This window comes from Gymnogyps californianus, unplaced genomic scaffold, assembly GCF_018139145.2.
Source record: "Gymnogyps californianus isolate 813 unplaced genomic scaffold, ASM1813914v2 HiC_scaffold_39, whole genome shotgun sequence".
Classification (NCBI taxonomy): domain Eukaryota; kingdom Metazoa; phylum Chordata; class Aves; order Accipitriformes; family Cathartidae; genus Gymnogyps; species Gymnogyps californianus.
The window spans coordinates 58,365-83,421 of record NW_026114279.1 but is presented as its reverse complement, the minus strand read 5'-3'; the positions used below and the strand labels follow the sequence as shown (position 1 = coordinate 83,421).

General features: G+C 40.7%; 1 protein-coding gene across 1 annotated transcript in view; it reads left to right on the top strand.

The window, feature by feature from the left end:
• LOC127028688 (cardiomyopathy-associated protein 5-like) overlaps positions 1-25,057 on the top strand; it is a 45,144-nt gene that overhangs the window by 6,991 nt on the left and 13,096 nt on the right. Inside the window, 8 exon segments of the mRNA XM_050914389.1 lie at positions 2-4,010; positions 4,896-9,139; positions 11,146-11,241; positions 11,909-12,142; positions 13,914-13,936; positions 15,922-16,043; positions 20,209-20,358; positions 21,405-21,551. Coding sequence (XP_050770346.1) covers positions 2-4,010; positions 4,896-9,139; positions 11,146-11,241; positions 11,909-12,142; positions 13,914-13,936; positions 15,922-16,043; positions 20,209-20,358; positions 21,405-21,551 — 9,025 coding nt within the window.

Here is a 25,057-nt window from a genome sequence, read left to right as displayed (position 1 = left end):
AAAAAAAAAAGAGAGTCAAAAGACCCCACCACCAGAAACACAAAATGTTCACTTAGAGAAGCAAACAGAGTCCGAACGAGACTTTTCCTCCTCCCTTCAGGAAACAGAGGAGCAAGGTATTAAACTAAATTCACCTATTCCTGAAAAGACAGATTCTAAATATTTTGGCATTTCATATCCTATTTGCACAGAAACACAAGAAACTCAGAAAACTTCAGCTGTAAATAAAGCAGTAGATTTGGATCACCCTGATTTTTCCATTGAAAAAAACAAACAAGCAGAGAGTGCACAAATGGAGATGGAGCGTCCAGATTTCTCATATTCCAGAGAAGAAACAGAGGAATCGGAGAGTGCACAACTGGAGACAGAATATCCTGAATTGCTTTTTTCCATGAAAGAAACAGAGGAATTGGAGAGTGCCCACCTGGAGACAGAGCAGCCAGATTTCTCATATTCCATGGAAAAAACAGAAGAATTTGAGAGTGCACAGCTGGAGATGGAGCATCCAGACTTTTCTTTTTCCAGGGAAGAAACGGAGGAATTGGAAAGTGCACAGCTGGAAACAGAACATCAGGAGTTTTTATTTTCCAGGGAAGAAACGGAGGAATTGGAAAGTGCACAGCTGGAAACAGAACATCAGGAGTTTTTATTTTCCAGGGAAGAAACAGAAAAACAAAAATCTGTTCCTTTTGAACTGGAACAGCCAGAGTCTTATTCCCCTGAAGAAGCAGAGCAAGAAGAAACAGCACAGCTTGCATTGGAACCTTCAGATTTATCATGTTTGATGGAAGAAGCAGAGAAAGAAAACACTACAGAACTCCAATTGGTACATCCAGATATGTCTGATTCCACTGGAAGAGCTGAGACACAGCAAACTGGGTATCTGGAAACAGCACATTCAGATTTACCATATCCCATGAATAAAACAAAGCAGCAAGAATTGGCACAAGTAGATTTGGACAATTCTATTATGTCATATTTTAGTGACAAAGGAGAACAGCCACAGCCTGTACAGCAGGATTCACAACCTGGAGGTAAGCTGTATTCCCGTGCCAAGGGAGTGCAAGGAGAAACTACTCAACTGCAGTCAGAGCATCCAGTTTTGTCATATTCTACTGGAAAAGAACAGCAACATAAAACCTCACAGATGAGGGTAGAACAGCTGGATACATCATATTCCACTGGCAAAACTGAACAACAGGAAATATTGCAACCAAAGTTGGAACAAGCAGATTCGCCATATTCCCATGGAGAAACAGCACAACAAGCTGTACAAAAAGACTTAGAAGGTCCAGAGCCATCATGTTTCATTAGTGAAGCAGAGCAACATGAAAATGTACAACTAGCTTCAGAAAATAGGGATTTCTCATTTACCACTGGAGAAGTAATGCAAGAAAGAGTGGAGTCAGGATCTTTGGGCTCATCACATTTGATTGACAGAGCAAAGCCCCGGGAAATGGCACAATTGGAGCAGGAGCATTTGCTTCCCTCCTATTCCACTGCTGGTAGTCAGCAACAGGAAGCCACACCGCTGGATTTGGCCCAGCCAGATATATCGTATTCCTTTGGCAGAATGGAACAACAAGATATAGTACAAAGAGAGCTGGAACAGCAGGAAACAGCCCAACAAAAAGCTATGCAAATGGAACTGGAGTATTCAGATTTGTCAGAAACCCGGGGGAAAGAAGAGCCACAGGACATCATAGACCAAATGAATTTGGCACAGCAAGAAACAGCTCAACCAGAGTTAGTGCATCCGTCTTTGCCATATTCTTTCAGTGAACAAATACAAAAAGAAATGCAAATGGAGCCAGCATATCCAGAATGGACATTTTATGTAAGTACAGAAATGCAGAAGAAAATGACACAACACAAATCAGAGCAACCATTTCTTTCATATTTTACTGGCAAAACAGAGCAACAAGAAATAGTATGTTCAGAGCTGGAGCAAACATTTTTGCCTTCTTCCAGTGGAAAAGAAGCTCCACTGGAAATGGAAATGAGTTCAGAATATCCAGATTTGTCATGTTCCTTTCATGAAGCTGAACAACAAGAAAAGTTGGAACATCCAACCTTACCATTTAGTTTGAAGCAACAGGAAACTGCACCACTGGTGATGGAACATCCAGATTTTTCATGTGACAGTGGTGAAGCAAAACCAGGCAACACTGTAGAGCAGGAGTCAGAACATCCAGAGCTGTCATACTCCATGGGAGAAACACGAGAATCAGAACATTTGGATTCACCAGGAACCCTGGGTGAAGCAGCACAAAATGAAAGTATGGAAGTGGAATCTAAATACCCAAATTTGTCATGTTCTGATGGCCAAAAGAACCAGCAAGAAACTTCACAATTGGATTCAAAATATCCAGATTTATCATTTTTCTTTGGTAAAGCCAAAGAACAAGCAACTCAAGAGTTTGAGCCAAAACATCAAAAATTGCCTGAAGTGGCCAGAAAAAGAGCTTCTCAAGCAACTGCACAAATAGAGTCAAAACATCTAGATTTGATATATTCCCTTGGCAAAGCAGATGAGCTGGAAATTGCACCATGGGAAATGAAACATCCTGATTTGTCACATTCCACTGATGAGACAAACCAACAAGAAGTAGTACTGTTGGATCAGAAACACAGAAAAATTTCTGTTGACAGAGAAAAGCAGCAGCAAACCACAAACCAGCAGTTAGAGAAAGAAAAGTTATCATATTCTCCTGGCAAAACAGAGCAATTAAAATATGCCCAAGAGGACTTGGAACAACTAGATTTATCATTTTCCATTGACAGGCCAGATGATGAAATGGCCCCACCAGAGACAGAACATGCTGATGTGATATATCCTCTGGACAAAGCAGAGGTACGACGAAGAGTACGACAAGAATCAGAGCAAACAGGTTTAACTTCCCCCTTTGGAAAAGCAGAACAGAAAACAGTTCAGCCAGACGTGGAAATTCCACATTTGGCCCATTCTGTGGGTACGACAGAACAAAAAGAAATGGCAGAACCAGGGCAGGGACATCCTGACTTGCCTTATTCTGTTTTCAAAGCAGGAGGACTGCAAACTGCACAGCTGAAACCTGAATACCCTGGTCTAGCATGTTCCCTTGACAAAGTGCAGGAAACGACCCAGCTGAGGTTGGAACAGCTGGATGTGTTGTATGTCCATGACAAAACAGAGCAACTCCCACCTGCCCAGCTGGAGCTGGGCCACACAGACTTGGCATCCCCTGCTGACAAAGTGGGGCAGCAAGGGATGGAGCACACAGCCTTGGGATACCCTGATGAGGGACAATCTGTCAGCAGAGCAGAGTATCCACAATCCACAAAAGAGAAACTAGGACTTCCAGATGCATCATCTTATAATGGAAAAGCAGAGCAAAGAGAAATGGCAAAACTAGAGCTGAAGCATCCTGATTTATCATATTCCATTGATAAAACACAGCCACGATTGCATTCCACTGGCACAGTACAGCAACAAGAAAAGGTTCAACCAGAGCTGGAACAGCCAGGTGATTTTTCATCATCTCTTGGCAAAGAAGAGCAATGGGAAAGTGCAGGAATGCAGGCAGAACACCCTGAGCTGCAGTGCTCTATGGGGAAAACAGAACGACTGCAAAATTCCCAAGCAAAATCAGAATATGTAGATTTGTCATTCTCTGTTGGCACAGCAGAAACTCATAAAACAACACAGCCACAGTTGAAAGAACATGATTTGTTGCATTCTTTTGTCAAAACAAAGCAATCATGGGCTGCCCCACTGGAGTCTGAACATCCAGACATCTCAGATGCCATGGGCAAAGTACTGCACCCTGATTTGTCCTCTTCTGTTAGTGAAGAAAAACGAAGTGCACAACTGGAGTTCAAACAGGAGAGGGGAAGCTATGCATTACACCCAGAGGAAACAGCACGACTGAAATTGGAATGGCTGATGTTGTCAAGTTCTCATGGCACAGCAGAGCAACCAAATAGGGCCCCACTGGAAGGGGAATTCCCAGACTTCTTGTATTCCTCTGGTAAAAAAGAGCAACAAGAAATGGCAAAACAAGAGTTGGAGCATTCAGATTTATCATATTCTACTGATAAAACACAGCAACAAGAAACCACACAACTTGGGTTAGGACAACCAGATTTATCATCTTGCCCTGGCAAGACAGTGCAACCACAAACTGTTCAAGTGGAAGCAGAACATCAGGACTTGCTGCATTTCACTGGCAAAACAGAACAGCAAGGAACAGCACAACCAGAGGTTGAGCATCCGGATTTGTCATATTCCAGTGGCAAAGTAGAGCAGACGCAGGCTACACAATGGAAATCAGAGCAGCCTGTAACACCCCATCCCATTGGAAAAACAGAGCAACAAGGAACGGCATGTCCAGAGTGGGAACTTCCCAATTTATCATATTCCATTTGCAAAACACTATCACAAGAAATGACACAAATGGGCTTAGGACAACAAAATTTAACATATGCCCTTGGTAAAACAGATGAAATACAACCTGTGCAAGGTGAACTGGAACATACAGGTTCGTTGTATTCTTCTGGCAAAAGAGAACAAGAAATGGTATTGCCAGAGTTGCAACATCCACAGCTATCTTATCCTGTTAGAGAAATAGAAGAGGAAGCTACGCATCAGAAATCAAACTATCCAGATTTGTCATATTCTGTTGGCCAACAAGAGCACCATGAAATTGAACAACCAGAGGTGGAAGAAATGGATTTATCCTATCCAGCAGGCAAATCAGAGCACTCACAACCTGCCCAAATAGTACTGCAACAGCCAGAGCTTTTGGAGTCCTTTGGCAAACTAGAGGAAAAGGGAATGGCCCAGCCTGGCTTTTTGCACTCCCTTGGTGAAGAAAAGTGGAAACCAGCTTCACAGTTAGACTTAGTGCAACAAGGTTTATCACTTTCACTTGGCAAAACAGAAAAACAGGAAACTGCACAAGCAGGGTTCATGCCTTCTGATTTTTCATATTCCACGGGAAAAGCAGAGCAGTTGCAAATGGAACGACTAAAATCAAAACGTCCAGATTTGTCATATTCTCTTGGTGAAGCAGAGACTCGAGGAATAAAACCACCAGGTTTATTGTACTCCTATGGCAAAGCAGAGCAGCCACAGGCTGCCCAGCTGGAGCACCCAGAAATGTCATACTTCGCAGATGAAATGGAGCGGGAGGATGGGGCCCAACCTGAACTGCAGTGCGTTAATTTGCAGTACTCTGTTGTTGAAACAGAGCTACCAGAAACACCTTCTGTATCATATACCGTTGGCAGGATCGAGGAGCAGGAAACTGCACAACTGGACTTTGAACAATCAGATTTATCAAGTTCTACTGACAAAGCAGAAAAGCATGAAACAGCCCTGCTGAGAGCAGGACGTTCAGAGAAGCAAGACACTGGGGCTACTTCATCTCTAACTGCTCAGTTGGAAACTGAACAACAAGATTTATCCTTTTCCACTGAGGAAGCAGAGAGCCAAAAAATGAAACCATATTCATCTCTTCCTGAACAAACAGTGTCTGTACCTTTGGGTATTTCACATTCCGTTTCTGCAACAAAAACGGAAGGAAGTCCAAAGTCTTCACCTGTAACTGGAGGCCTGTCCCCCAAGCACTTAGATTTATCTTACACCCATTGTAAAACAGAACAGTCAGAAACTGCCCAGCCTGCGTCAGGTTTCTTCTTTGCAAGAAAAGCAGCAGAGAATACAAATGTTCATCCACATTTGCCTGTGGCTGCACAGTCAGAGGCTGAACATGTAATTTTACCTGAAACAGAGAGAGAACAGACTCCACATTACTTCCACACAGCTACACAATTAGAATCTGAACAATTAAATTTATCATATTCTATAGATAAAGCAGAAACTCTAGAAAGTCAAGATTATTTAACTGTACCTTCAAAACTGGAATCTGAACCTTCAGATCCATTTTATTCAGTTGATGAAACATGTCAGCAAGAAATTCCACCTTATTCAAAACCTGCCTCTCAGTATTTGGTTCCCACATGGTCCCTTGCTGAACAAGAAAAGCAAAGCATGCAGCTACTTATTCCCCAGTCTGCACAATCAGAGTGTAAACATGTAATTCCACCACATGATGAAAAAGAATTGCAAAAAATTCAGCTATATTCACCTAAACCAGCAAGCTTGAAGACAGTGCAGTTGGAGAGTATCTCTCTAACGTGCACACAAGACCAAGATGAGCAAGAATCCCAAGATCATTTGTTGGACACAGAATATTTGTCATCAGAGCAGCTAAGAAGTCCCCCCCAATTCACTACTGAGCAGGATAAGCAAGAAATGCAACCTGATGTGCAGAAAGTACCAAGGTTGGTGACCACAGAGTCAAAGGTGACTGCTGTAGCAGACCGGCAAGCAGTGTTGTCAGATTCATTTGTACCTTTTCATACGTTACCTGAAATGTCAGTATCAGTGGCTTTCACTGATGATGAAGAGAAACAAAATATTCCATCATCTTTATCCGATGTAGTAGGCATGCTTGGAAAGCAATCTAACGTAGTTTCAGACATTTATACTGAAGGAGAGGATAGACATGAAATGCAACCATATTTTGCAGAGCAAAAGCACACATCCTTAGAGCATCTGGGAGCTGTTTCATCAGATCTTGTTTATGAAACTGTGACACACCAAACTCAGCATTATTCTGGTGAATGGAGCAGCCTTTCTTCAGCAGAGATGAAATCCGTTTGCTCTAGTTCTGATGAAAAGCAGAACCCAGATATTCCATCTTTTGGGCTAGCTAGCTGGCTGGCAGAAGAGGTGAAAGCTTGCTCAATTAGTCCAATAAGAGCTACAGAAGTAGACAAGCAAGGAATTCAACTTTCTCCAAATGAAGCTTCTGATTTTGGATCAAAACAATTCCCAGCTGGAAGTTGCACAGAACTTACAGTTCATGGTACTACAAAGAATAAAGGAGATATGTTTAGAGTTTCTGATTCAGTGTCAAGTGAAATTTCCCACAGAATGTCCTCAGAAACTAGTCACAGAGCACAAAGGTATGATTTACCATCCCTGGGAGGAGATAATCCAGGTCCAGACAAAACTAGCATTGGAAACCCTACAAAAATGGAAGCAATGCAACATCTGGAGGTAGACAAAGTGTCTGAAGTGCCTGAACATTACCTGAGAAGAGAAGAAGAAGAAATGGAACATGTGAGTGCTGTAGAAGACAGTCAGCATGCTCCAGAACCTACTGAACAAAAAGATCTATTTAATATTATTTCAGAAGGTTATGAAATACTCAGTATTCATGCTCCTACACATATTTCTTCTGTTGATCAAGAAGAAAGTAAACACATGCCAGATAAACTAGAATACTTGGAAACAAATCCTTCATTTAAAAGCAAATTAGCTGATGATGGCCATAGAGCCTTAGCTTCTGGAACAACCACAGAAATTTCAGAAAGCTCAGTGTTGGGAAAGCCTGCAAGCCATGAGCTAAAAGAATTGGTCAAAAATGATGATGATGTTGAGGAAACTGAAGAAACACAACAAGAAAATTCCATGTTGCCAGAAAACAATAATAATGCAGTGTTGGATCCTAATAATGGTATGGCCGATACGGATTATTTTGAAAAATATACCTTGATTGATGACAAATCCCCAATTAAGCCACATTTTGAAAGGCCAAGTTCATTGTTTCCTGTGATAGAAGATCCCAATGAACCTGTGGAAGAAGCCACATCTTTTAAAGAAAGCGCTGAGGTAGATACTTTGGAAGAGGAGTTTTCCTTACTTGAGGATCTGGATGAAGTCTTTTACGGTACTGTGAAAGGAGAAAGCAAAATACAGTCCTATGCAGATGCTCCAAAACCTTTACCTCTGCAGAAATCAATTGACATTAGTAGTAAAAAAGTTACAAATGTAGAAGATGAACAGAAGTCACTAGGGACCCCACTCTTTGATTCAGAAGGAGTGCTAGAACGATCTCTGTTGTTCCCTACCACTGTTGCTGCAGTTAATCCAGAGCTTCTAGAGGAGCCACCTGCTCTGTCATTTTTATACAAGGACCTCTATGCAGAAGCAGTAGGAAAAAAGACAAAGGATGAGACTCCTTCTGATGAGGAAAGTGGTAATTCTAATGTGTCTTTCCCTAGTAGAAATTCAGACACAGATGATGGAATGGGAATATATTTTGAAAAATACATTCTTAAAGATGAAATTCCAAGTAAGGCCATAGGGCCTCAAAAGGATCAGATACCAGAGGATGAGTCTTTTAGTGGAGGAATTTCAGTTCAGAGTTCAGAGGACAAACACAAGCAGGGGTCTGGTGATGTTTCACGTGTCAGAACTGAGATTCTGCAAGAAAGGGGTGTTGTGGAGAGAGAGAAAGTCCAGGTTGACAGTGACATTCAAGCAACAATTTGTAAACCAATGCATTCTATTCCTTTTGGAAGCAAAGTAATTCTTTCAGGTGCAAGAAGTGATACCACTGAACAAAGAGAAGAAGAAAATGTACCTGTAGAAACAACTGAGGAACTGCCAGAGCAGTCAAGTCATCAAGAGTATAGTCAACTAGTGGATTATCAGGGAGCTGCATATCAAGAAGCTGGTAATAAGCAGGAAGAACAGCATGAAATAACAGCAGTTCCTCAAATGGAAAAATATGTCCCATATGTCAGGACTCCTGTTGAAGACAGTGAAGATGATCAGTATACCCAGGAAAATCTTTCACATGTCCCTACCATTCAGCAAACAGAGAAGCCAGACTTGCAAAGAGAGGAGCAGCACCCTGATGTTTATGAAGATCTCGCTGAGTCAATGGACTATGATGTGATTACGCAAGAAGAACTTTTGCAAGATGTAATATCTGAATTCACACACGAGGAGCTATTATTTGAAGACAGGGACTCTTTTGAGCATGTTGGTGATAGTTATGAATTTGATAATGAGCAAAGAACACCTGTTGAGCTTGAAGATTCAGGCTTTGTGGTGATGTATCCTGAAAAATCAGCAACAAACATTCCTCAAGTTGAGAGCCCACAAAGAGAACTGAAGAAAGCGCAAGCAGACACATATTGTTACCACTGCAAATGCCCAATATCTGCTATTGACAAGCTTTTTGGAGAACATAAAGACCATGAAGTCACAACACTAGATGCTGCTGCAACCAAGATGAAGGTAAGAATTAATTTGGGTGAGGGAAGGAGATACTGAGGCTAATTTCTCCAGGCCTCCCTTGTTGTCAGTGGAGAGGCTTCAGAGAGCAGTCCAGAGGCTAAGTATGATGACCAGTATCATCATAAAGTGTTCCCCATCCCAGTTATGTGTGTTGGTTGCTCAGAGATGTTAGACTAGTTACACAGTTTACACTACACAGTTTTGTTGAATCTCCATCCTTGTTTTCTGTTCAGTTCATGTTCATCTGTGCCAGTAGTGTTTTAGCTGTAGTGCAGGTAAGAGTTTAGCAAGTCCTACTTCTTCCCACTATTTCTAAGCTGTACCACTCTAAAAGATAGATAAAAATGCCCTCCGTTTCAGTAGCATACTCCTTTGCTAGCAATACTAGTGAAAATGCTTTTGTTTCTGTGGAAGCTATTCTTCATTAAATTGCAGTTCTGCTTGTGAAAATGGCATGCATGTGATGTCTCACTTTTCCCATATCCGATTTGTTCATGTATAAGTATACAGATTTTCCTTTCTTGGTGACCAGCTATTTAATCTCACCCCAGTATCTGAAAGGTGAGGTCTCTTTTCCTGGCACATGTTCAGTTGATGATAATACAGATTTTGTGTAATTTCATTAAAATTCCTGAAGGGCTTGTATCGCTGGTATTTATGTTATTTTTATGTTAACTCATATGCAAGAAAGATATATTAAAGAAATTAAAAGTAGGAGGAGTTAACGTACCAGTTTCAAATATCACAAACTATCTCCATGGTGTGCAGATGTATGACAGCAGAGTTACTTTTTATATATGTCCATTCATGCTTGACTTAGAAGTGATAATTAGCCACCAGTAAGTCAGTAATAAAGTCACAGACCCCAGCCATCCCTCGAATGTACCTGCATTGCAGCAAGTCAAGTTAAGCCACAAATAAATGTCCCATAATAACACTCCCTGGCTGTGGAGCACGGACATGAAACCAATATTAAATCTGGCCACAACACAGGCTTGGCTTCACATGATTTCTAGCACTCAGGGCTCAGGTTACTCTGAGACAGCATTTGTATGTTTCTTGTTACCTCTGTATAATTACTGAGAAAACATTAATATAGCAAAATGCTTGTTGCCTGAATTTTAACTGTAGGAACATAGTTTCACAGTAAATGAAATGAGCTATGGATAGCATCTGTCAGATTTTATAGGTTATCTTGACAAACAGAAGTTTGCCTCTGAATCTTGGTGATTGGCCGTAAACATTTATAAAGTGAGCTTTCAATTTTACAGTCCAATGTGACATTTATAAGTAATGGAAAGTCATATGCTAGTTTTCAACAGATCTAGCTGTAGAAGTTTGCCATAATAGGAAACTGTTACCAAAGGAAGTTAACCTTCCTTTTAGATTTATGCCAGCTAATTAAAACTATTTTTATAAATTATAAATTGCACCTGAGCAGATGGCCAGCTTGCTTTCACAAAAGGTCAAGAAGGACTAAAAAGTTCTGACTTGTCTCTGATGCCTGTTGTCCCTTGGACTGCTTTTGTTTCCACATCTAATTCAACCAGTGATTTTGATGGATTCTGGTTTATAGGAAATACCTTTAAAATTCTAAATTAAAAAAATCACAACACTGCATAATCTGTCAGCCTCATAATTACCTGCATTATCTTCCTTTTTATGGGCTTGTTCCTGTGATCTCTTGAGGACTCTCATGAGGCTCTGAGTACCCTCGGTTTCTAGCAAAGCTACATTGGAATTCATAGAGTTCAATAACTTGTATAGACACTCAGCACCTTGTTGAACTGAGCTCACTTTTTTGTTTGTTTGTTTGGAAACAGTTTTGTGACTGTTCCTGTTGCTATTTCTGTGCTTGTCTTTGTAGCCAGGGAGATATTTGAATTTAATTTAGCAATTGTTCCAATGGTGGCTCATGGCAAAACAAAAATATTAACCTAAAATAAGTTGTGTGTGAAAACTTTATAAAATAACATACTTAGTTACTGAAACATTTGAAATTTCAGGATCAGTTAGGTGAATTGCTAATAGCACTGGAAGAAAAGTCAATGAAGATTGAAGAGTTTGTGAGTGATATTGAATCGCTATTTAACTCTGTTGAGGTAAGTCCAGTGTTTTATCACACTAGTTTTCTTTCCCTCTACAAAATTACTTCTAAGATATGCTTGCCTTGTTTTGTAGTGTCATTGTTTCCACTAAAATGGGCTGTTTCTCCAGTCCTCAAACTGACTTCTCCCACTGGAAGGAGTTACCTTTAGGGGAAAAAAAGAGATTGTTTTTATTGCACATTATTGCAAAGTGGAATATGTGACTGTCAAGCACTGGAGGAAAAAGTTCCCTTAATTTTTTTTATGCTTATAAAAAAAGCTCACACTGTTTGTGTCTTTATTTAGAATCCTGTGTTAAGCATCTAAATGAGTTGCCCAATGTCCATAAGTTCTTAAGCCTTGAGGACTGTATTAACTTCAGTTGAAAGTATGGAATTTTAGCTATTTTGTAATCAGACTTCCTGTCTCTATGCTTAAATATAGAAGTTTAATTTTAAACACTCACATTAAAAAACCAAAATCTGCCATTGTTTTTAACATATTTCTCTAGCGTTATTTCTCCCAGATGAGCTTGCTTACAGAAATAAAGTTCTCTTATTGTCAGGATGCCAGAAGGAGTCTGGTGGATGGCTCATGTATGGGTAATTGAGAATTTCTGTGTATTCATTAAATGTTGTAATTTTATTCTGCAGATCAATTTACATTTGTTTTTATTTTCCAGGAAAACTGTAAGAAAAATGCAGAGTTATTGGAAAAGCAGAATGAAGAGATGCTTAAGAAAGTGGTAGCACAATATGATCAGAAATCAGAGAACTTTGAGGAAGTGAAGAAGGTGAAAATGGAGTACCTGTATGAGCAGATTGTTAACTTCCAGCAAACTGTTGATTCAGCGAAGGAAACTTTGGAGACAACAGCAAAAGAAATGGAAGAACTCGATGGATTTGTTTTCCTAAATGTAAGTAAAAATGGCTTTCATACTGTAGCTTTTATGATACTAGTTAGGAAAGCACTTATACAGTACCTAGGCTGAGAATAAGTTATTTACCTTCCTTTTTTTTTAAGCTAGCTAAATCCTGCAAGCTCAGCTATTCCACTCTGAAACTGCTAGATCATTTGCTTTTGTCATTCTCAGAGAGAATTGCAAAGATGATGCATAGGATGAAAACATGCCTTATGCCATTAAAATGGTTCTATCTGTTTTGTTTCATGAAGAGAAGTCTAAGAGATAGCTCGATAATTTATCTAGAATTAATTATCCATTGAGGAATAAGAAATGTTATAGTAAAAGGTACTTTACTGTAGGAAAAAATAAAGGTGAAACAATAAAGTGTAATTGAAAATTATCCAAACCAGAAGCAGAGTTGTTGTTGGGTTGGGTTTTTGTTTTTTTGGTGTTTTGTTTTCTGTTGGTTTTGTTGGGTTTTTTTTTTAATGAGCAGGCACTGAGAGTAGTTACGCACTCAAATTACCGAGGCTGTGATAAATGTTTACTGCTGAAAAATGTTTAAATAGGCTAGGTTTAGGAATGTGTATGTGAAATGCATGTCTGTAACGGTCCTTTCTGGATTTAAAAAACATCCCTTGTAAATCTACATGACTCAAGTTACCTGGTTGATACAGTCATCGGTCAGTCATAAACTGGTTTCAGAGAGTCTTGCAGGTGAATCATTAACGGCCTGGGTTCTCCAAGACTGTTCTTGTGCTGCAATAATTGTCCGTAAGTCAGCTGTGGCACTTTCTCCTCCATAGAAGTGTATCAGCAGTCTTGAAGGGGACAGGATTTCTGGGACAATAATCTTCTACCATTATGGAATTAGCATGTAGTTTGGAAGTTGCAGAAACTATCCTGGGATTCAAGAAATTAAAAGTTCAAATTACTGTTTGAAGACTGATTATTCAGGCAAAATAAAACAGCTTCCCAAATACAAGCCCCCAGCCCATATACCATCAGTTATAGAAATGGTGGAGCAATATTTGGCTTTCTCACCTGTTCTAAGCTACCTAGTATCCTGTAACCAAGTGAATGCCATGGAAGATTGGCTATTTTGGGATGGGTGAGAAATATATCTTATTTTCCTGAACTTTACAAGGTACTGGATCAGTCCTTTGGCAAAAAGAAAACTTTGTAATCTGAAATTCTTTTGTGGGGTGGGAAAATTATTTCCCACAGCCCTCAAGGTTTTAACTAGATGTGATCATAAAAGATTCCCTGCCCCTTAGTGTTAGCAGTAGAGGACAGGAACTTTTCTGTCTATGAGCCAGGAAATGTAACCTGAAGATTCATAGAGCATGGGAGAAGCTCTCATTCCACAGGTACAAATCTCACCCAGCTTCTGGTAATCAGAAGTTATGAAGGAGATTTCAGCCAGAATTTGAATTTAAGTGTTCTTAATGCACAAGTGATTTCCTTCTGTAAAAGCCTTGGTTTAGGAAAGTATTTGACTATGCTCTGGTCTTTATACCTGGATATTGAATATTGACCCCTCAGGAGTTTTAAACCACATATAGACTCTAACACCCTGCTGAGCCAGAGCTTTGAAGTGGAATATTCTTAAGGAACCAAATTCTCTGCTGGTGTGAATGAGCAGCATCCCAGCCAACATCAAGTCAATAAAGCTGTGTGTATTTTATGTCTGTGGAGAGTAGCAGGGCTGTTAGATGAGTGGCTCTTCAACATTTTCAGGGTTTTGAAAACTGTTAATGCATTTCTTTTTTTCCTCCTTTAGTCATCTAAAGAATTGAATAAAAGGTATATGAAGTATGGGTTAAGTGCACTGTAGTGAGTACTAGGCCTAGCATGCCGGATGCTTCATTTACTATTTGCAAGCTTTGAAAACATACTGCTAATATTTGTAGCTACTTTTATAAACCTTGCAAATAATGAAAATAAGAGAAGAAATTTTATACTTGTTGCTGTAACTGACTGGTTTTGAAGTGTTTTGCACATGTTCTGCAATACATCAATTAAGTAGCATTTTAAAATGTCAGCTCAATTTTAAATCTCTACACTGACATTTTTAAACAGATGTTCCTTGTAGTTATTATTATACACACATATACTAGAAAACACTTTGACCATGCTTACATCTCTTAGACATCACTGGTACATTATTTTTTTCACTAGTCTGGTTTTGCATTACATGGTCTCTGAAAGGTTATAATGCAAAGTGTCACTCATATGGCTGGGGTTGTTGGACTATATTTCTGAATGCAACTCCAGAAAAAAATGAGATTAAGTAACTGTTTTATCCATATTTTCCACCATTGCTCTTTTCAAAAGTTTACTGGGAGACTATGTGGTGATGTCTTCCCATGCCTCCTCATCAGCACCACCTGATTCAGGATGTGTCAGAGGGCTCATGCCTCATCACAGCTGCATCCTGGCCCACCTGCACATACCAGTAAATACATACAATCGCACAGTTGTCTGCCATGTGTGATTTCTTCAAGGGAGTAATTTTGGTGAGACCCATCCTTTATGAGAGAAGTGTTCAGTTATAAGTCCATATTCCCCCAATAAATTTTCCAAGGTGAACTACGAATGTTCAGACAGGCTGGCTGCAGGCTCCTCCTATGCAAGCCCCCAAACTGAGGGAAATCCTGCTTTGTCCGCACCACCACCACTGACTTTGCCCAAAGGGCCTGGGCGTTGCGTGGTGCATATCAAACATACCCTTGTCAGTGCTGCCTCAGCCATCACAGCGATACACATGCTGATATGTGTTGATGGACTGGGGTATAAAAATGACATGAGGGTTTCAGTTCATGGTCAAATTGCAACCCCAGGAGAGCGGTCTGAAGAGAATATGCCAAACACCCCTTCATGGTTCCCATTAATTTGCAGAATTAGGACTACAAATTTGGACTCCCCTGTTGTAAGTCAAAATGTGACAGCCTGGCCACATATCTGCATGTAGTTTATTGCATAAGAATAGAGCACGTATAATGTGACAAAACAATTTTCCAAGGCTTTCTGTATACTTAGTCTTTATTTGTTAACTTACACACTAAACTTAATGTTTATTCTGTTTCATGCATGGGTTTGGTTATTACTTTGATAATACCTGACTTGCTAAAAAAGGTTAAGAACAAGTCTATATAACAATGCATGTTTTTCTAAAGAAAGTATATTTTATATTTGTTGTGCTTTGTTAAGATTATTCATAGTTAACTACTTCGGTGACTGAAAAAAAAAGAAGAGGAGAAAGATAAAATTCAGTTGCTTTGAAAAAATCTTTAATTTCCTTGAAGCTGCTTCTGCCTCAGAGTTAAAAATATGTTGTGTTTTTTCCTATAATGAACTCAGCAAATATATGGTTAATTAAGTGGAATCCATCTTTCTTGGTTTTTTTTGCTTGCCACAAGCAGCTGCTTTACATTACATCTCTGGAGTCAGCTGCTGTAGTTTAGCGCTAACGTTTGTAACCTTTAAAGGCACTGTGTTAGTAAGTTTAAACCACTGTGTTCTTGGGAGTCTTGCTGTGAACTTCAGATCCTTGTGTTCTCATGGGTCAAGTGTATACAGATTGTGTTTGTTCTCACTGTGCTCCTGATCTGAAATCACAGTATGCTGTAAATGTTCAAAAGCGGGGAAACAGCTTCTCCTTGCATGTTGTCCTCAAGTTCATGGGAAATATTTAGAGAAGTGTATGTCACATGGTCTTTGCTTCTGGCCTTTGGAAACTATGTGATACCATGAGGGATTTATATGGCTATGTGTTTTCTTCTGAATAGGTTACTTTCTGCAATGGATACTACTCTCTCTTTAGAAAAGGTGCCCAGTGCTTTTTCACTGTTTGAGCATTACGTGGACAGTCCAGGAAAAAGCAACCAGCACTCCTTAAAACATACGGCTGGTAAGAATCTCTGAATATCATCTTTACAAAAGCTAATGTTTTGGCAATGCTTTGGAGATTTTAGGAAGCTAAAAACAGAATCTATTTGAGAAGTATAAATTTGCAAACCATATAATTAGCAAAGTTGGATGTAAAATGAAGTCTAATTGTGCACAAGTGTTTGGCTTATAGTAGGACACTAAGATGAGCAACAGAGGGAAAAGTGCTGAAGTGGGGGATTCTTGCATCATTTAAGGTATCTGTACCTCAGACTAGCAGAAGGTCTCTATCTGTAAATCTCCCAAGGCTAAAGAAGTTGCTGTTCCCTTGCAGGCAGGGACAGAAGAGGCAATCAAAGGGTCTCCTGAACTCGCTTCCTCTGAGGGGGGAAGCCCCAGCAGTACTGGCGTGGGGAGGAGAGCGGAGGGACTGGCTGATGGCCAAGGTCCCTGGGCTTGTGCCAAGTGAAAGGAGGCACCTGAAACCCCTGCGTACGGGGATGCAAAGGGAAAGTGCTTAACTGTAGCTGGAAACAGCCTCTACTCTGGAGGGCAGCAGTGAAAATTGTACTTGATAAAGGGGTTTATTAACCTCTCTCTCATATTTCATATCCTGTAAAAAGCCTGCCTGTGTGGGCTTTCTGCTCTGCCTGTATGTACACCTATAGAAATTATCTGGATCTGGACAGCTGTCAATGAAGAATTTATCAGCACCAATTTGTGGATTCGTTTTCCTCATAACAGAGTCTCACTCCAGTGTTTCTTTCTCAAGAGAAGGTTTGTTTTGGGAGCTCACATCTCACTGTCATGCTTTATGACCTCCCATTTACCGTCTCATGCACCACCGCTGTTGTAGTCCACTCTCTGGCTTTTCAAATGATGCCTCTCTCTCACATGTTTGGTCCCTGAGCACTGGAACTAGAGCATGGATTTCTGTAAGGTGCTTTGTTTCCTGGCTGGATTTTCAGGTGCCTAATGGGACATTGGAGAAGTGCCATCTTGCACAGACTCTCCGGTGTCTAATAAGAGTTGAGTGCACTCAGCAATGTTGCTATGGGGAGATTGTCTCTCTCCTCCACGCAGTCACTTACTTTTATTAGACTTAGAGGAACTGAATATCTCTGAGATCTTAACTTCCTTGTCAGAGTTGTATGAATTTGCCTGAGGCATTCAAAGCTTCTCAGGTGAGGTTGGAAATAAATGACTGTCTACTAGCAAGGGACCTTCAAAGCTCCTCATCCTTTATACTTTTGTCTCTTTCTCTTTCTAAAACACCTGGTTTTCATCCTTCACTTCCACTACCAAGTATTTCAATTGCTATTGTGATTTTTACTTTGGTGAGCAGTAGACAAAACATATATATATTTTTTCAAGATTACGCCCTTCCTGAAGGAAAATAGAGGTAAATGTCTACATGAAACTTTATTTGGAATTGAATGCCTTGAGTACATAATTTATCAAATACAGGAGGCAAATGTCAGACACTCTGAGAATTTGACTGAAGCCATTTAAAGAAATAGATGTGAATTTGCCATGTTTCTCCAATCCACATATTTTTCCTTCAGAAAGAATAGTCTTTTACTGAACAATTTCATAGAACTTTATTTTCACCACTTCAGAAACATCTTTCCTTCAAAACACCCTCCATTTCCAAATTTTCCATATCCACTAATGAAAAGCCCTTTCCCCTCAAATTCTTCCTCCTTTCGCATAAGCCACCCCATTAACAAATGCGTAAGCATAAAAAACCCTTGCAGCATGCCATTGAGCATACTGGAACCCAGGCTCTGCCAGAAGAAGGGTGGGAATAATTTCAAAATTTGAAAATTATTATTTCCAAAGCCTACCATGATTCCTGCCCATTAGAAGATGAGGACCTCTGCTGATGGTAACAATCTTCCATTAAAGTCACAGAGGAATGCAACTGCTCTCCTTCTTCAAGTCCACAAAGTTAAGGAAATGTTATTTCCCATTACACTGGAAAGGGGTATATATCCATAAAACATTTGGGATTATTATTTTTTCTCCTGGGGGCCATGGAGATCAGGTAGCATGAAGGAAAAGCTTCCTTACACAGCACTTCAATGAAAACTGAACTGATCAGAAAATGTCCCACTTCTCTGTTGAAAAATATGATTTAGTCAAACTTGTTGCACAAATATCTCATTTCTTTGACTAAAATTCATTTAAAAAGGGGCCAGCACTTTGATAACACAGAAATGTTCTGTTTCTGAAGAGAATAGTTCAACTTCTTGCTTTGAAATTACTTCCTTTCAAAAGTTTGTTTCATATTATGCAAAAAGAAATTAGAAATTCAATGTTACCGAACTGAATTTTGATCTATAACTTTTTTTTTCAGAAGTTTCATTCATTAAGCTAGCTTCTGTTCAGATTTGGCATAATAATAAATTTTGCAGTTATGGGGTTTCTGTGATCACAAATAGTTCTAGGCAACTTCACAGGAGAAAAAAGCTGGTTTCCCCACTGGGTCCACTGAAAGGAAGTCTTTTCCTAAAGATGATCAATTTTTAAATTGACCAACTCTAGATACAGTCAAAAGACAAAATGTGGATTGTTTTTAGCAATGAGAAGGATAATTTTTTTCAATGGGAAGCAGATGTAATCCTACTGTACTGGTAGCTCTCTGTATAAATCATAAGGAAACAGCCAGCATCTGCATTTGCCTTGTTCATGCCACAGGGGACCATCATCATTACTGTGAAGATAACTGAAAAAAAGCAAAAGCTTTCTGCTGAGATTCTAACAGAATTCATGCAATATGGAAATTTACTGGGTGAAGAAATAGAACCATGTATTTTTGTTCCCTGCAACCACTTTAACAATGAATGTCTTTTAGGGCTTTTTGTTTCATTCTTTCTTTCCCCTCCCTCTCTTTTAAGCCATAATCATAGAGGGGAACAATATCTCGTCAGGGATGGATCTGTGCAGATCAGCAGACAAAGTTTATATAAAATTTGGGGAACCTTGGAGGTCTTTGAAGCACTCTTTGTGAGGGATGCTCCTGGCTGTCCCATGGGGTTTGGGTGCTTTGGCTAAGGCAGAGCTCGGGTTCAACCTACCAGCCAAGGATCTTCTGTCCTCTGGGTCTGCAGGGAAAATGACTCTGCCAGACAGGAGCACCTGGTTGTGCACCTGCAGTAGGACTCCACCTCTGGGCAGGGGCAGACCCAAGGCTGCAGGGAGCCTCCTGCTCCCTGGGCTGTGAGTGCAGGAGGTCTGAGCCTTCCTTTTCCTAAAAGCACATCCCTGTTGTTGTCAGTCTCTCGGCGGGTTTGACACACTGCGTGAATCCCTCCCTGGTGTGGCAGGTCCTCCCCCCTGCCCACCTTTCTGGGATCAGTTATGTCTGTCTCTGGAGGAGGTTCTCTTCTGCAAGCTCCCTCTTCCCATCAGTGAGCTGTCCCATGCTGTTTGCTACAAACAAGTGCTTTCAGTCTCCACTTTCACAGGCATCCTCTTCATAGGGTGTCTTTTCCTCTGGTGCCTGCGCCGCAAGGCAAGGTCAGGTAATGGAGAAGGCAGTCGCCCAAAGGAGCCTGCGTAAGGCTCCAGGGTCCTCTGGCCTTTCTGAGGAGGTGACCTGAAGTTATCAGTTGTCTCTTGGGGTTTCATCAGCATGTGTGCCTCAAAGTGGAGTGCAGAGCTGGAATGCTCTCCCTGTGACTGAAGGGAGCAGGTCTCCTGGGGAAAGGAGAGGGGTTGTTGATGCCACTGGGGTTGTATGACAGCTCTGCGTGTCCAGGATTGCCACAGGCCTGGGAGGTAGTGCACTGCTCCCCTTGCCCTGCTGGAGGTTGGAAACAAGTGGCCGTGCCATGACTCATCTGTGCGATGGTCCTGCCCCATAGGGAAGGACCCCAAGAGACGGGCAGGGCACGGGCACACGCTTTGTGCTGGGTTCAGGTGGTCCCAGTGCTGGGTCTGGATCTTATTTTGTCCAGACTGTGAGGGAAATGGGCAATCAGATTCCCATGCCGAGCAATTAATTTTTTCTGTTCCTAGTTTAGGCGGACCTATTGCTCTAAAACTGCACCAGTATTGTCCATATTTCAAGTGCTTGCTGTGTTTGTTCTGTGAAAATAAGTGACCAGGTTGCTTCATGAACCTGTAGGTAATTTGGCTGAAAATACAGGAGTGTGAATAATAACTGAAGATTTTCCTCTCAGTCCCGCAGACACCAACTGTCATACCTCAGGAACCAAACTCAGCTACCAGCACCTCCATTGCCGTCTACTGGGCTGTGAACAACGGGGACACCATCGACTGCTTCCAGGTCTATTGTATGGAGGAGCCACAAACCAGCAAAGATGTGGGGGGTGCGTAAGGCCTTGCCTTTGCAACGGCAGCAGCCCTTTCTGCTCTGGTCTCGGGTCAGCAGAGGGGAGGCCAAGCGGCAGGGGAGGGCCCAGGATACAGAGAGAGGAGGGGCTGTGAAGAAATCATGCATAGGACTAAGGACAGGTAACAGTGGAGGAGAGCACGAAGTAGATGCTGTTCCTTCTTCTCCCCTTCGTCCCCCAAAATGCAAGGTAAATAGCGTGGTCTACAAAGTACAGGGCAGTTGCTTGCAGAGAAGCAGCGACATCCCTGTTTAGGTGCCCTTTTATGAAGTGGCCTGACCTTCAGAGAGGATGTGTCCCTGCTGCCCTGTGGGTACTAATGGGGACTGCAGATAGAGCTCCCAAAGGGACGGGCTTGATTCGGTTTTTAGGGCCCTGCATGTACTTCAGAAATGTGTCCTAATAAAAAATGACAGGAAAAATAATCAGTATTTCCACATGTAGGCAAGGATTTTTTTTTCAAAATAACATTAAAATATTTTAAATCTTAAATATGGAAATTGAGAAAAGAGGACTGAAATGCTCATTCATTAAAAAGCTCAGGCTGATCATAAAGTCACTTAAAGCAACTGGGCTCTGCACAAATCCATGTGTGCGTGTGTGTATGCGGGTGCATGTGTGTATTTGTGTGCACTCTAAAGGATGCTAAGGGCTTTTTATAATAGCTAATTTATAGCTAACGGCTATAAATTTCATTATGATAAATTGTTATGTTATAGAGAGGTGAAACCAGAGTTGATAACTGCTGATTGTATGTTCCAAATTTGCAGCCTAGTCCTCAGTAGGACTGAGGGCCATAATCTCCTCTTACCATCAATGGGGTTTGAATGCACGCAACTCAAGGGCTTGTTAAAAACTTTGTCAGAACTGAGTCAGAGTAAAATATGGGGATCTTGGCTAGTAATGCTTTATGGATTTTTTTAATTGACTGGTTTTTACATGTTAGTCAAGAGGCGCAATCATAGGCCCTACCAGTGAAACATGTGAGTGTAACATCCTGTGCATGTGTGTGTTCCTCCTAGCTTTGGTGGAAGAATACAGAGTGACAGTGAAGGAGAGCCACTGCATTTTGGAGGACCTGGAGCCGGATCGCTGTTACAGTGTGTGGGTCATGGCTGTGAACTGCACAGGCTGTAGCTTACCCAGTGAAAAAGCCATTTTTAAAACGGGTATGTACATATTTTGGCATTTGATTGTTATTTTGGCATTTTATTATAAGCTTCAGGTTCTTAGACCAATTCTAGTCCATAGTGTTACTGAAACAGAAGAAACTGTTTCATTTAGCCCATCTGGCAGATAGCAGGCAACTCGCAATTATTTCACTTTTTGCTAAGAGATAGCAGCATAATTGCTCCTGGGAGGAAACTTGAAGGTATTCAGATCTGAAGACATTTCCAGTCTCAGGCCTTGTGACTGGGTCATTGGGGCGGCACATTATGAATTTCTCTTCTGAGTGTGCTGCAATGCTCCAGGGCAGCTCTGGGAAAGCCACCTGGCTGCTCTGTGCTGCTGCTTCTCCTGTGGAAAATGGAGGCAACAGCTGCATTTTTTGCCTCTCTGCCATCCTCCCAAATACATCTACATTGCATTGATTTAAATGATTAACTTTTCAGGGGAAGGCCTGCTTTACCGAGGTTACATGCTGTGTCTAGCTCAGTGGAACACAAATCCCAGGTGTGGCTGAGAGGCTCAGCTGCTGTTTAAGCAGTATAAATTGAGTAATTAGACAAGTATTGTTTATGAGCTTCATTTGACTGATTAATTTTTCTGAGATTTAATTTCTTTAATAATTTGTATTGACAAAACTATTGCTTCTTACGAGCAAGGTGAAGCCTCTTGTGTCTGAGGCCCTTTTGCCAGATGATTTTTTTAGTGCTACTGCTTCTTGCAGTTACAAAATACAGACATTTAACAATTTCATAATGAAATAACTCTATACAACACTGAGTGTATTGTTGAAATCACTTGGCAGCAACCACAGCTTCAAGCCTTTTGCTTAATCCACTAGACTTCAAATTTGTTGATAATTCTCCTTGATATTCAATTTGCTATTCATATTTTTAGCAAAGATGATTTTACAAAGAATTCAAAGTAGAAATTCAAATTTTATGACATCAACAATGTACTTGTGAGCAATTACAACAATGTAATTGTGAGAATTCCTGCAAAATGGTCAAATAACAATGAGTTATTACTAGCTAATAAATCATAATTTAAAAAGGGGTTCTCACCTCTCTGAAGCCATTATTTTTAAGAACTATGTTTACCTTTTGGCATCAGGCTCATCATTCTTTTTTCCAAAACTGAAGCCTTCTGAAGAAGTTAATTTCCTCAAGTCTTTGATGCCTTCCTTTGGTCTGTTTCTTTAAGAAAACAAATAAACTAAATCAAATAAGGGCTCATTAAATACCTTCCCTCAAGCTAAGTGAACTCCCTCTGGAGCGTGCTGAGCCCCAGGTGGACTTGTGGGGACACTGCTGAGCACTGACTGATGCAAAACCACTGCATCCCTTTAAGGCCAAGGGTGGAAAGATGAGCACTGGTAATAGAAACCAGTTCTTCAGTGTGAGCCTGGCTACTTTGATATGAAGCTAGAATACTTTGATTCTTCAAGTAGTCCAATTAGCAATATAAACTCAGAAGCAAGAATTTAGAGAGTTTATTTTCAGTAATTCAAAGTTGGCACATACAAGAAAATCATTTGCTGGTATATGCAGTAACGGGAACATACACATTAATAGTGGATCAAAGCTGTGCATCTTCCAGGTGTTGGGAACCCCTCCAAGGCTTCCCCATTGGGATTGCATGCATGGAGGTGGCAGTGGGCCTGGGGAGTTGTGGGGAACACAGCATGCTGCTGCAGCAGCATCCCCCCAGCACCTCCTGTCTCCTGCTCCTCCACCTCCCAAACTCACAGCCTGTCCTCCCTTCCCCTGGGGAACATGCTGTTTCCAAGCAGTATTTTCTGTGAGGGAATGATGCTGAAGGCAGCAAGTATCCCTCTATAGCCCCACCTTCCCCCCACCCCATCCATCTCAAATTGATCTCCAGATGAAGGCTCTTTGCAATCCTAAAGACATAGAAGTGAATGCACCTTCTTCTGTTCTTCAAAACTTATGTGATTCTCATCCTGTATCTGAGGGACAGAGTAAGAACTTACCCTTTTCTGCTCTTTGCCTCTTATAGGATCACTTATATGAGTGCTGGAATATTACCAGGAAATCAGATATATATTCTAATTAGTACAGCTTGAGTAACTGCAGTTAATTTGTTAAAAATCTCAGAAGCACAGTAACAACTTTTTTCTGGTATACTGACTCCATCTACTCTTTAGACAGATAATTTAAATTTAAAAAAGTACTTGATGTCTTGTGATGTACTGTTTGCACATACATAAATGTGGGTATGTGTGTCAGTTTCTGAATGCAGATATTGGGGGATTTAGTGATTAATTTTTCATTCTTTAGAAACAGATGCATTTAAAACCAGACAATAATCAAATGTCAGAAGAGAATTAAAGGATTATTGTGAAGGGAGCTACACAGATTTATTACCGGATGAGAATCTATCCCACAGATTCTTTGTTCTGCTGAATACCTAGATTAGCTGTTCCTGTAGTAAAACATCAAGTACATCATAACCTGGATTGCTAACCTGATTTTCACTAAACTGGGAAATCAATATGTACTTATGAGGGTTTTTTCTTTCCTTTTCTACTAATAACAAATTATTTTTCTTATTGTGCTTGTTTTGGCTGGGATAGAGTTAATTTTCTTCACAGTAGCTAGTATGGGGCTATGTTTTGGATTTGTGCTGAAAACAGTGTTGAGAATACAGGGATGTTTTCGTTATTGCTGAGCAATGCTTACACAGAGTCAAGGCCTTTTCTGCTTCTCACCCCACCCCACCAGCGAGGAGGCTGGGGGTGCACAAGAAGTTGGGAGGGGACACAGCCAGGACAGCTGACCCCAACTGACCAAAGGGATATTCCATACCATGTGACACCATCCTCAGCATATAAAGCTGGGGGAAGAAGAAGGAAAGGGGGAATGTTCAGAGTGCTGGCGTTTGTCTTCCCAAGTAACCGTTACATGTGATGGAGCCCTGCTTTCCTGGAGATGGCTGAACACCTGCCTGCTGATGGGAAGTAGTGAATGAATTCCTTGTTTTGCTTTGCTTGCGTGTGCGGCTTTTGCTTTACCTATTAAACTGTCTTTATCTCAACTCACGAGTTTTCTCACTTTTACTCTTCTGATTCTCTCCCCCATCCCACTGGGTGGGGGGAGTGAGCGAGCAGCTGTGTGATGCTTAGTTGCCAGCTGAGGTTAAACTATGACATTTACAAAACAGAATGCATCTGGAATGCTGGTTGCAGTTCTAGAAGATTATCTTGTCATAAAATTGTCTAATTTCTGCTTTTGTCTTAGGCCTCCTATTTGGAACCCGATCTCTTTAAAAATAAAATAACTTTCTATGACCTTTGTTTTAATTAATTACTTTTCTTTTAAGGATTGGTATTAAGACTGTTTGTATGAGTTTCAACAACAGGTTGTAAGGTTCATTTATGTTGCTATTCCCTGGAAAGAGATAGAGCAAGTGAATACAACTGATCCATTTTCAGCCTACGATGTTGGATGTGCTATTTCACACAATAGCTTTTGATTACTTGCATTCA